The sequence below is a fragment of the Bos grunniens genome, chromosome 7 (genome assembly GCF_055505025.1).
Source record: "Bos grunniens cultivar Pamir isolate PY7600 chromosome 7, Bosgru_T2T1.0, whole genome shotgun sequence".
NCBI lineage: Eukaryota > Metazoa > Chordata > Mammalia > Artiodactyla > Bovidae > Bos > Bos grunniens.
In genome coordinates, this window is record NC_141171.1 from 38,645,672 (window position 1) to 38,658,665 (window position 12,994).

The window sequence follows — 12,994 nt, forward strand, 5'->3', positions numbered from 1 at the left end:
AACCACAACATGGATGAGTCTGGAATACATCATGCTCAGTGAAAGAAACCAGACATAAAAGACCATGTACTGTTTGATTCCATTTATATGACATGTCCAAAACAGGCAAATCCACAGAGATAGAGAGTAGATGCGGAGAAGGCAATGGCACCCCGCTCCAGTCCTCTTGCCTGGAGAATCCCATGGACGGAGGAGCCTCGTGGGCTGCAGTCCATGTGGTCTCGAAGAAAGAGTCGGACACGACTGAGCAACTTCACTTTCACTTTTCACTTTCTCGCATTGGAGAAGGAAATGGCAACCCACTCCAGTGTTCTTGCCTGGAGAATCCCAGGGACGGGGGAGCCTGGTGGGCTTCTGTCTATGGGGTCGCACAGAGTCCAACACCATTGAAGCGACTTAGCAGCAGCAGAGAGTAGATGAGTGGTTGTTAGGGCCTAGGGGAAGGGAGGAAGTAGGGTGTGACAGACTGCTGAAGAGTACAAAGTTTCTCTTTAAGTGATGAAAGTGCTCTGGGATTAGATAGTGGTGATGGCTGCACAACTTTACCGGTGTATTAGAAACCACTGGGGAATTCCCTGGCAGTCCAGTGGTTAGAACTCTGTGCTTCCACTGCAGGGGACCCAGTTTGATTCCTGGTCAGGGAACTAAGATCCCACAAACTTCAAGGTGCAGCCAAAAACAATTTTTAAAAATTAATTTTAAAAAAGAGATCACTGGATTGCACATTTTACTTATTTATTTACTTATGTATTATTTTATATATTTTTCTATTTTTTGGCTGCACCACATGGCTTGCAGAATCTTAGCTGCCTGACCAGGGATTGAACCTATGCCCCCTGCAGTAGAAGACCAGAGGCCTAACCATTGGACCACTAGGGAACTCCTAGATTGTACATTTTAGAAGGGCAGATTTTATGGTATGTGAATTATATCTCAATAAAAAGAAAATAAATAAGTAGGGGAAAATCAGATAATTTCAGGGAATGGTAATTGCTGTAAGTTACCTCAACAGGAAGATGTAACAGAGTGACCTGGTGTCAATTGGAAGTCCTCAAGTTGAGGGAGGAGCCAGGGAAGCCTGTCTGAAGAGAGACTCTTGAACTCATAGATAGAAAGAGTCCTGGCAGAGGTGGGAATGGAATCTTCCAGACACAGGAACACAGACCCTGAGGTGGAATAGTTTACACAAGACTGAGTCTCTTCTGCCTTTAGAAAAAGTCTTCCCTCCTAGTCGCTCTCCAACATCCTCCTGTCCTACATGGCCACCTGTTTTCCATGGTTTTGGCCTAAGGTCTTTACCTGAGGGCTGTGAAGATTTTCCAGATTATTTGGAGCATAGTTGTTTTTCCAATCATGGTTTTTGCCTAAGGTTGTCACCTGGGGCATGTGAAGACTTTCCAGATTTTTCCGAGCTTAGTTGGAGTTAAGGGTCCAAATTCCCAGACCTTTAACTTCCATTTGAACTCCTTGATCTGCCTCAGAAAACACCTCTCTTCAGTCCCTTCAGATGGCTTCCTGCTCATGAGAGATGAGCCACATCCCAGCCAGATGAATCTCTGTGGGCCAAGCACTCCAAAGAGAGGGTGCTGGAGAGCCCTCAGAGCTTCCTAAGGACTTACTTCATCCAGTAAACTCAGGGCAGGGCTTTAGCCTTGTCTGTCAGTCCTAGAATTAGAACCCAGCAAGGGCATGGTTGTCATGGGAACGCATACTATAACACACTGGTTTTAATTGAGAATGGAGTCAAATCTTTTCTGATGGAAAATCAGTGTGAGTGCTTGCTTCAGCAGCATGTATACTAAAATTGGAATGCTACGGAGAAGATTAGCATGGCCTTAGTGGAAGGATGATACGCAAATTCATAGAGCACTCCATATTCTTATATTAAAGTCAGTCTCAGTTGGCTGAGGCATTTGATGATGGGGCCCGGTTTTGCCATTTTAGACACATGAGAGACATTTTCTATAAATTGATAGAGCTGAATCTACAGCCCCAGGGCTTTATGATATATTTAAAGCACATATATAATATGAGTGAGTGAGTGTTGCTCAGTAGTGTCCGACTCTTTGTGACCCTATCCTACTGGGCTCCTCTGTCCATGGAATTTTTTCCAGGCAAGACCACTGGAGTGGGTTGCCCTTTCCTTCTCCAGGGGATCTTCCTGAACCCGGGATCGAAATTGTGTTTCCTGCAGCTCCTGCATTACAGGAGAATTCTTTATTGGTGAGCCATTAAGTGACTACTGGGTGTAAACTCTGAGCCTTCGACCACTTCCCAGAACAAGACACTGCTTCTTTCTCAGCCTCTGTTTTCATATGTAAAATAGGACAATATCCTCTTTTTGCAGGGAGATGAAGGGTGGGTGGGTGTAAAATGGTGACCCGTAGGCAGGCAGAAGGTACAGTGCTGTCCCGGCCACCAGCTGCAGACCTCCTCCTTCCTGTGACTTCATCCCCCTCCCCCCTTCCCAGAGCACTGCGTTCTTCCACATCCCCCTTTCTCCCCTGGCAATTAGTACCTTCAGAAGTGCTTGTCTGGAAACTAAGGGTGCCTCTGAAAAATCAAGTGCTCAGAGGAGAGGTTTGGAATGGAGCGAAGACTGACCTGTTGGGCTGGGGAGCCTGGTGGCATCTGAAGCAGGTGTCTCATGGGCAGCCCATGAGACCTCCTACCATGTCCTGCCTACATTGACATATTCAGTCTGCCCAATGACCTCATTTGTGAGGCTCAGGAAAGGGAAAGATTTGCTGGTAAGTGGCCCCACTGCAGTTTGAACCCACATCTGTCTGACTCCAAATACTATAGGCTCTCATACTTTCTGAAAGTCTCATCTGGCACAGAGGCCTGAGTGTTCCCCAAACATCCCTGAATCCTTTGAGGGATGGTTTGACATGACCAGGTGGTTCATGTGAAAGTGGAAGTCACTCAGTTGTGTCCCCCTGGACTGTAGCCCGCCAGGCTCCTCTGTCTATGGGGTTCTCCAGGCAAGAATACTGGAGTGGGTTGCCATACCTGCCTCCAGAGATCTTCCCAACCCAGGGATCAAACCCAGGTCTCCCACGTTGCAAGCCGATTCTTTACCGTCTGAGCCACGAGCCATAATTCTTCTGTCATTTGAAGACACAGACTAGAAAAGAGGTGATCATTAGGAAATGTTTCCCAAGCACTTACTCTGATCCTCATAGTCCTGGGCTTGGTCACTGGCGGTCATAGGGGGCTCACCAACTGGCTTGGACTAGATATGTAAAGCCAATAGTTACTGCAAGGGCTCATACAGGGGGAAAAAATGACTGCCTGCAAGGGAGGAAACAGGGAAGGCTTCCAGGAGGAGAAATCTTCTAAACTGGGCTCTGAAGCAAGTTTGCATGACAGGGGAAAAGGCAGAGGGGTGGGCCTGAGCACAGGATGGATGGGATGTGGCCTGTCCTGGCACAGTGATATACTGGGCAGCCAGGAAATTGAGGAGTGCAGGAGGGCAGAGATTAGAAGCCACTACACTCAGGGCTTTCCAAAGAGAACATTTGAAAAACAGAACACTTGAAGGTGAAAACTTGAATCCTTGGGGCTAGGGCTACAGGGTCAGGTTAGCTGACAGAAACCTGGTATTTTGGGCAGGAAGGAAATTGCTGGAGGGCTGTATGGCTCCAAATGCCAAACCTTCCTCAATCTTAAGTGGAAGCCTGATCCAGTTCTGGAGAAACCACTCGGTGGGACAGAAAGTCTTAGACCCATCACAAGGAGTGGTTGTAGTATTCACCAGCAGTGTTTGGGACTAATCACCACAGGCCTCCAAACCTCCCTACAAAGCCTGGCTATTTCATCAGAAAGCATATGCTGCTCTTGTCCAGCATTGATGAAGAGCTTGAACTGGGAGTTGGGGTGGGAGCTCAGCTCTGAATAAATCACACTTCCTCACTTCCTCCCTGGAAGATGGAGATAACAAGAGTGCCCATCTCAGGAGTAGATGAGAAGTGTCTTGCAGAGTAGCCAGCACAGAAGAGAAGCCACAACTGTTACTGTAACAAAACAGTCCTAGCATACCATACCCCAAGGCAAAGCCCTCTTGTTTCTAGAGGAGGTATCCATCTCTTCTGGGCACTGCTGGCAGAGTGAGCTTTCAGCTGCACAGATGAGATTCTTAATCTGCTTCTCAACCTTCCGTGGCTCCCTACTGCCTTTCCATTTAGAAGCTGAATTCTTTAGCTTAAAAAAGAAAGTCCTGAATTGTCAGGTCCCTGTGGCTTTCCCCATCTTCGTCTGAGGCCTCTTAACTGCACTCGTCACCCCTACCGCTCCTGCCTTGCACTAGCCTCTGACAACACTGAACTGTGGTCAGTCCCTCCAAAGCCCGGTTTCTGCTGGAATCTCTAATTTATCCCCTCCTTTCTCAGTTATTCCTGTATATCCTTCTGAGTTCCCTGTGAATGTTACTTCCATGGAAGGCCTTCTCTGACTGTCTCTGAGCTCTCCTCAGCTCCCCCAGCACCTCTGGGTTCTCTCTCAGTGTTCAGCTCTCTACCTTATTACTACTTCTCTGCCTTTCCCACAAGACTCTGAGGGGGAACACAATGAGTATCTGCTGAATCAATGCATAGCCTTTTTTTTTCTTTTCCTAATTACATAGCTTACAACCCCATGGACTATAGCTTGCCAGGCTCCTCTGAGGGGAATTTTCCAGACAAGAATACTGGTGTGTGTTGCCATTTTCTACTTCAGGGGGTCTTCCTGACCCAGGGATCAAACCTGTTTCTCCTGCACTGGCAGGCAGATTCTTTGCACCACGTGGGAAGCTATATCTGCTGAATTCATGAATGAAAGGGGAGGGCAGTTCTAAGAAAAAAGGAGTACACTGGCAGAATGTCTCTACAGGTATCTCTTTCAGCAAGTTACCAGTATCGGTAATTTACAGATGAGGAAACTGAGGCTAAGGTAATCTCACTCTGCCCACCACTCAAATTCCAGAGTCCTTATGCGCAAGGCACTGTACCGGGTCTTCTCACCTACTGTACCTGGAAGGTGTGTTTGCCAGGAGCAGAAGACGTGAACTGACAAGACTCTGAGACCTTGCAGAAGGGCTTAATCTTTCAGGCCTCATTTTTGCATAGGACCGCTAAAGGTTTAAAGGAACTCATGCATGTCAAGTACCCAGCATGGTGTCCAGTATGCTGCATAGACTCAGCAAGTATTTACTGATTCTAATCTCTGTCTTAAGGATGAGAGGCACAGGCCCAGTTCCTTGTGCTGAGACAAGGAGGGCAGGCCACAGCCCTATCCTTTCTTCCCCTACTTCGGGAGCCAGTGTCCTTTGAGAATATAGGGTCCTGTGTGTTCCCTCAACAAAATGCTGGCACCCAACAGGTGCTTAGCCTTCTGAATGGGAGTCACCAAAGGAAGCTGCTGTGGGTGAGACCTCTGTAGCCAAATTCTATTCTGAGAGGCAGAAAGGGACCCTTGAGTCATTCCAGGAAAGTCCAGGAGGTTTTCTCTGGGATTCAGTCTTTTCCCTAAGACCATCATCAGTAAGCTGTTCATCCCCAGCTGCCTGTCCTCCTTTAGCTCCTACGCTATTCTGTGTGGGGCAGTGGGAAAGAATCCACCTTCCAATGCAGGAGACGCACAGGGGACTTGGGTTCGAACTCTGGGTCGAGACGATCCCCTGGAGGAGGAACTGGCAATCCACTCCAGTATTCTTGCCCGGAAAATAACCTATGGACAGAGGAGCCTGGCGGGCTACAGTCCATGGGGTTGCAAAGAGTTGGGCACAACTAAGCACATAGGCACTAGACCTATTCCATGGGGCCTGTGAAGTTGGAGAGAGAGGTTTGTTTAGGTCAGTGATGTCTAGAGGTCAGCTCTGGAGGAAGCATTGTGCTTGTCCCTTTTCACACCTTTGCACCTTTATTTAAGTGTTTTTTCCTAAGGCTGGGGGCTTCCTAAGGTAGGGATCTCATCCTTTGTTTCCCCAGCATCCTGCAAAACTGCCTGGAATACAAAAAAATGGTTGCTGAAAGAAGCAGTGAAACATCTCAGCATTTATCAAGTATGTAGTCTGTATAGGCTCCAAACACCTTTGCCTTGCAAGAGCCTCAGAGCCACCCTGTGCATTGGAAACCACAGGTGAGTAAACTGAGGCTTGTGGCTTTTTAACTGAGTGGCTCAAGGCCATTCATTGAGTGGCACCTCACAGGCCCTCAGGATGGTCATGGGAGAATAAAGGGTTGCAAGTAATCTGAATTGGGGCAGTTGATAGGAGGTAACTGTCAGTCGGAAATGACTAGTTCAAAAGATTAGGTGCGAGGGAGTCCCAGGTGGCGCTAGTGGTAAAGAACCCGCCTGCAAAGGCAGGAGACATGAGACGCTGGTTCGATCCTTGGGTTGGGAAGATTCTCTGGAGGAGGGCAGCCCACTCCAGTATTCTTGCCTGGAGAATCCCATGGACACAGGAGCCGGGCAGGTTACAATCCATACCGTGACATAAAATCGGACACGACTAAAACAATTTAGCATGCAAGAAGGAAGAAGGAGCCAGTCAGAGCTCCCCCATTGAATTGACTAGAAAGGATTAGCAGGAGTCACTCCTTAGCAGAACAAAGGACGGGTCCTTGTAGGGCGGGACCCTGGAGTGTAGACCCAGCTCTTCTTCAACTCACTGCCAACCTGACTATGCACTTGGGAACAGTCAGGATACCTCATTCTCTTCAACAGGAGGCCACCTGAGGTCACAGTGCTCCCCTCATCACACTGGTTCCAGGGGACACCTTCCTTCCAAGACAGCTTGCTTGCTTTCTTGGCAGGGATGCATCCCAGCACTCAGGTGTGGTAAGGACCTGTTGTCTATCTCCTTGGCTGGTCTGTGGGACTTGGAGGGAAGGAAGCTACGGGCATCCTGAGCTCCAAGTCTACTGGGGCCAGTTTCGGGGTGAAGGCTGAAGGACGGAATTTAGGGAGCAGCGAGCGAAAGCCAATACCGCGGAAGACAACGCCAAAAGTGCCTTTCTCCCAGGTGGGCTCGCCATTAACAGATAGAAGGATGGCGGGTAAACACTCCACTGAGGCAATAATTATGCACATTTACTAAGCCCTAGGAGGAATGGTAGTCACGTGGCTCTCGAGGGCGGCGCCCTCAGCTTTGAGATGGAGTTAACACTAATCACAGAAGGCTTTCTGGAGGAGGCGGAATTTTTTATGGCGGTCGTTTGTGATTTTTCTCTGAACATACAGGATGAACTTAGCACTCTAGGGACCAAATAGGTACCCAGGTGAGCATTTTGTCGGGGATCAAGCCGGGAGGGGGAGGGAGGGTCAGAGTTGGATCGGGTTAGGCGAAGGGCCTGGGGGAGGTCGGCGTCGCGGGGTCGTTATTTGGGTTTCCCCACCTGCCCTCGCGGTGTCTTTGGTGATTGGACGCAGTAGGCCAGTGCTGCGGGGCACCGGGTACTGGGTGCAGGCCTCGATGTGCCAGGCGCCCGAGGGCAGAGCGCCCCAGACCAGGAATTAGGCGAGCAGTCTTGGCGGGGCCAGCCCGGCGGTCCGCCCTCCCAGCCCTGTTCCGCCGGGGTCCCGATGTCCGGCCCGCAGGGGCGAGGCGCGCGCTCCCCGGGGAGCAGGGTTGCGGAGCAGGCGGCCTGCGCGGGGCGGAGGTGGCACGAGAGGGCCATCTGCCTGGGTGCAGAGAACTGCAGCGTCCGCGGTGCGAGGCTCGGCCCCTCCGGGCCCCCAGCCCGCGTCCACTGCCCCGCGCGCACACACCTACTGACGCCCGCCCGCGCCCCCGGCCCGAGTCCCAGTGCCAGGCCTAGACCCGGACTAGGCGCGGGAGGCGGTGCAGGGATTAGTGGACCCCTCCCCCAGCGCTCCCCTAGCCCCGCCCGGGGCTGCGAGGACCCCTGGGCCCGGGGGTGACGAGGGAGCTTCGTCCCGGCGGTGCCCGGGCTCGGGACTCGGCCTCACTGGGCGGGGGCCGCACCGCGGCAGGCCGAGGTGCGGGCGTGCTGTCAGATTGCTGCCCGGCTCGGGTGCGGGGGGTGGGCTCAGCGCGGGGGTCGCCTGGCCTCATCCCCCCACGGAGGCCAAGGCTGGGCGGGCAGTGCCCGGGCGGGTAACCCGACCCGACCCAGCTCCCGGGAGCCGCTCACCCCGCACGGCCGGGCAGGGGGAGGAAGAGGAATGGAGGGAGGGGGAAGGGAAGGGATGGTGGGTGAGGGGCTGTGGGGACCGCAGGGCTGAGTCCCCGGCCTGTCTGCGCTGCTCTAGGGCGGCTGCCTTTGGTGCCTGGGACGAGCCAGCCTCCGGCCTCGCAGGCGTCGGGCCTGCGGCAGAAGGGAGCCCTGGGGCTGCACAGGCTTGGCTCGGGGAGGCAGACCCGAGCTGCTGCCTCCATTTTGTTTCCTGCTCTGCTTGGTCTGTGGTGGTGGTGATGTGGGCTTGGGGTGCGGCCCGGCAGGGGGTTCACCTGCGGCCGCGCCTGCTCGGGGTTTGAGGCCTCGAAGACCCCAGCCCAAGCCCCCAGGTGAGCCCCGCGGTAGGAGGGGGGTTGCCTTGGTCTCGAGCCCGAGCCGAGCGGGCTGAAGGCAGGTGCCCAGTGGATAGGGAACCCGGGCTGTAACCTAAGATGGAGGCCGGGACTGACGCGGGCCCGAGCGGGGCTGGCGGGGCGGTCGGACAGGCCTCAGCCCAGCCAGGTGCCGCCGGGGCTGGGGCTCCAGACCGGTAGGGTTCTGGAAACGTGTGCAGCCCGGGGCCGGCGCAGCTCCCCGAGGTAGGTGAGGGGATCGGAGTGCCACCCACGACGCCCGCAGGCCCCGACACTCCGGGGAGGCGCGCGAGGCCCCTGGGGAGCCCGCCTCAGGCCCCGCCCGGGCAGTCGGGCCGGCCCGTAGGCCCGGGCCGCGAGCGGGCGCGCAGGGGGAGGGGAGGGGGCGGCAGCGGCGGCTCCGCTGATTGGGTGGCGCGCTCGCGAGCCCGACTTCACCCGCCCTGAACCCCGAAGAGTGAGGCAAAGGAGCGCGCGCCTTGGGGGAAGGGGTGCGCGCGCACTCGGGGCCCCAGCCGCACGCGGGCCGGCGCGAGGCGCTCGGTCGCACGCGCCACCGCGGGGGCGCGCGCGGTGGGGGTGTGAGGAGGAGGAGGCGGCGGCGGAATAGGCCGGGGCAGGTCGCGCTTGCTACCTTCTCTCCTGAAGAGAGACGCGGGGGGAGGGGGGTGCGGCGAGCGGCTCCACGCTCTCCCCACCGCTCCGCTCGCGCCCCAGTGTAATGAGGGTCACCCCCTCCCCCCAGCCGGCCCGGGAGGGGGCGCGGGGCACGGTAACTAGTGCGCTGGGGTGGGCGGCGGGCTGGCGCGAGCGGATGGGGGAGGCGGCCGGGCGGGGAAGATGGTGGTGGCCGTGAGGTGAGGGGCGCGGGGGAGGGCCGGGCGCGGCGCAGGGTTGGTGGCCCGCGGCGTTGCAGCCGCAGGCCCCCTCCCCCTACATCACTACCAGCCGGGCTCAGGCCTAGCCGGCCGGGCCTCCGCGAACTTCCTCCCCGCGCGGCCCGTGCCCCGCCGGCCTCCCGCGCGCACCTCGGCCTCCGCCTCCCTTCAGGTAGCCGGCTGGGGGGCACGGGGCTGGCTGCCCTCCTGCAGCAAACTTTGCTTGGTGCTGAATATTGATGAGTGCGATCGGCTTGGCCAGAAGGTGCTACCGGCGCTGCGGGAAGGAACGCGGCCCGGGCAGGCGGCGGCGGCGTCGGCAGCAGCCATGTTTGTCAAGCTGTAGCAGCTGCTGCTGCTGCCCTGACTCGGCTTCACCGACTGCCTCCGTTTCTCCCCCTGCCGCGTTCCGGCCTCTGGGCCTGCAGCTGTGGACCAAGCAGGCCTGCAATCAGAAAGGAGAACTTCGGGGTGCAGCCGCTTCGCCGACTTGCTTGCGGCCTGAGCACGGCCACTGCAAAGGCTCGGGCGCCAGTTGGGGCGCAGGGTGCAGCGCTATTGTGACCGCTGCGCCCGAGCGAGCCAGGAAGGATGGGGGGGGGTAACCTTTTTGTGCAGCGTCCCGGAGCCCCCCTCGAACCCTACAGCCCCCTGCTTTTGGGAGATCCGGCCGCTGGACTCCTAGCGGGGGAGGGGAAAGACAATCCTGTTTGAGATTTGGAAATTTCTACTGCCAACGGGATTTTAATTTTAGATCAGCCCAACTGCCCACCAGTCTGCAGGAAAAAGGGACGGGCTGTTTCCATGTGGCAAGATCTACCCGTCTCCGGGAAGATGGAGTTCGCGGAGGCTCACCGAGGCTGTTTTTCCATCGTCAGCTGGGGAACTTTTTCCACTCATGGAAGTGCAGCAGAAAAGCATCGAGGCCACTAGGCCTTGAGAAGTGGCTGCCATTTTGAAGATAAGAGTCAAATGGCCCATTAACTCAGATTAATTGACGTGTTTTTGGATTCCAGGTTGATGCTGGCCCAGGATGGATCAGACCTGTGAACTACCTAGAAGAAATTGTCTGCTGCCCTTTTCCAATCCAGTGAATTTAGATGCCCCTGAAGACAAGGACAGCCCTTTCGGTAATGGTCAATCCAATTTTTCTGAGCCACTTAATGGGTGTACTATGCAGTTATCGACTGCCAGTGGAACATCCCAAAATGCTTGTGGACAAGATTCTCCATCTTGTTACATTCCACTGCGGAAACTACAGGATTTGGCCTCCATGATCAATGTAGAGTATTTAAATGGGTCTGCTGATGGATCAGAATCCTTTCAAGACCCTGAAAAAAGTGATTCAAGAGCTCAGTCGCCAGTTGTTTGCACTTCCTTGAATCCTGGTGGTCCAACAGCACTTGCTATGAAACAGGAACCCTCTTGTAATAACTCCCCTGAACTCCAGGTAAAAGTAACAAAGACTGTCAAGAATGGCTTTCTGCACTTTGAGAATTTTACTTGTGTGGACGATGCAGATGTAGATTCTGAAATGGACCCAGAACAGCCAGTCACAGAGGATGAGAGTATAGAGGAGATCTTTGAGGAAACTCAAACCAATGCCACCTGCAATTATGAGCCTAAATCAGAGAATGGTGTAGACGTGGCCATGGGAGATGAACAAGACAGCACACCAGACAGTAGACACGGTGCAGGCAAACCGCCATTCTTGCCATTAGCTCCTCAGACCGAAACGCAGAGAAATAAGCAAAGAAGTGACGTGGACGGCAGCCATGAAAAAGCAGCCCTTCTCCCAGCCCCCCTTTCGCTAGGAGATACAAACGTTACCATAGAAGAGCAATTAAACTCAATAAATTTATCTTTTCAGGATGATCCAGACTCCAGTACCAGTACATTAGGAAACATGCTAGAATTACCTGGAACTTCATCATCATCTACTTCACAGGAATTGCCATTTGTAAGCAGTTTTTGGTACAACTTAAATATATACATTAATGTATATATACAGGCAACTTAAAGGGAAACTATAAAAACCGGTTATAACTAATTGGTTTTTGGTTGTTTACCAGTTCACAGATGAAAGCTTATTGCTAATAATAAGCTCTTTGGGAAAATTTTACTTTGATCTAAAATTTTTTTCTGTCTTATATGAGTTTGATTCTTTTCTGATTTTCCAAGTCAACTCTCCATTGAGGATTGGTTAAGAGTTAAGCTTTTAAGGGCATTTGATTGAGTTCAGAATTAAGTTTCCAAGATAGAGGTATACATTTGTTTAGCTTTTTTTCTAAAAGTGTCCTTGGCTTTGGCTTGCTTGTGTCATGAGTACAGGAATCAGTGAATTACCTGGAGTCCTATTTTTGCATAAGGCATGGCTTATATTTTTCGTTGATGGGATGACTTTCAGGTTGAAGTACATTTTGGGTTCACATTCAGGGTAGCTCAGATGAAAAGGCCTTTTTGGACATCAGTCAAAACTTAAATTAGGCTATTTTTTCTGAAGTACGTGTTGTACAGCATCCTATGGTAACAGCCACTATCAGAGTACACTCTTAAACCTTTTCTGCTTTAAAATTTTGAAGTGTAGTTATGTGTGTGGTATGGGTGTATGTGTATAGAAATGGGAAAAAATGTACTTTGAGTTACTCAGTAGCGCTACCTACTATTGTTAGATTGTGGTAAATGATACTTGCTTTTTAAAAATCTGGTCTTCACCCAGAATTTTTGACTGTCCCTAGTTAGCTAAATGACCAGTTGACTTCACTTACCCTGTTTCATCACTTTAAAAATCTGAACCAGCTTGATTGTTAAAAGATTCCTTTCAACTTTAAGTATTTGATTCTGATTTTGTTTCTGCCCAGACACACTTGTCATGGTCATCTGTTACGTCACCAAAGAGGATCCCATTCCCTCCTCAAGATGCCTCTGAAATACTCTGTTAAGATTTAGATAGAAAAAACTTTTTGGTGTGTGGTGATAGTTTTGAGTGCATTAAACGTTCATTTTACTATATAGCCCTGCTGTTCTTTAAAATTAAGAGTGAGAATGTGGGTGTGTCGCTTTTGTTTCTGTTGATTCATATCTTAAATATGCGTTAGTACTACTCCTTGATTTCTTAGTTTGGCAGTTGCAGATTTAAAAAATTTGTTTCGGTAGTTATCTTGAGTCTGTTTTGTCCTAGATATTTTTTAGGGTGGATAGGCTGTGTTGGCAGCCTATCAGCAGCTCAGACAAATTCTTCTTGTTACATTGAAATGTATTTTACATGTATATAGTTTTGTCCCTACATAAAAACTTAGATCAGAAGGTGGAGATCCATGTTTCTCTAGAAGTGTAAGTGTAAATCTGTGTGGTTCTTATCAAAGAGGTGTCGTTATTGGTTCTAAAATACTAGAGCCTTTAGAAAAAACGTAATGCATCTAAAATGAGAGTTAACAAACTTGTATAAGTGTAGAAAAATTTTTTTCATGTAGAAAATAAAATTACTCAAAGACTGTGGACTTGAAGAAACCAGTATCTATTCTTTTTTTTGACTGTCCTGCATGTGGCTTTTTGGATCTTAGTTCCCCTGACCAGAGACTGA

At 51.8% G+C, this 12,994-nt stretch overlaps 1 protein-coding gene and 1 non-coding gene across 33 annotated transcripts in view; both read left to right on the top strand.

Annotated features, from left to right (window-relative positions):
- The first annotated feature begins 1,774 nt into the window (after window positions 1-1,774).
- Window positions 1,775-1,881, top strand: LOC147369078 (U6 spliceosomal RNA). The gene has a single exon (XR_015168732.1). It is a non-coding gene; the product is annotated as a U6 spliceosomal RNA (small nuclear RNA).
- Window positions 1,882-7,110: 5,229 nt separating this feature from the next.
- NSD1 (nuclear receptor binding SET domain protein 1) overlaps window positions 7,111-12,994 on the top strand; it is a 154,539-nt gene continuing 148,655 nt past the window's right edge. For 7 of the 32 annotated variants that reach the window (XR_015167242.1, XR_015167238.1, XR_015167241.1 and 4 more), the window contains exons 1-3: window positions 9,100-9,305; window positions 10,428-10,541; window positions 11,282-11,371. Coding sequence is in view for 20 of the 32 variants with exons in the window: in XM_086410886.1 (XP_086267012.1) it covers window positions 10,512-10,541; window positions 11,282-11,371 (120 nt within the window). In the remaining 12 variants the exon portion in view is untranslated. Of the gene's footprint in view, window positions 7,260-7,718; window positions 8,759-8,883; window positions 9,025-9,099; window positions 9,584-10,427; window positions 11,372-12,994 lie in introns of those variants that run through there. The other 25 variants (XR_015167243.1, XM_086410888.1, XR_015167240.1 and 22 more) reach the window with 23 other exon arrangements.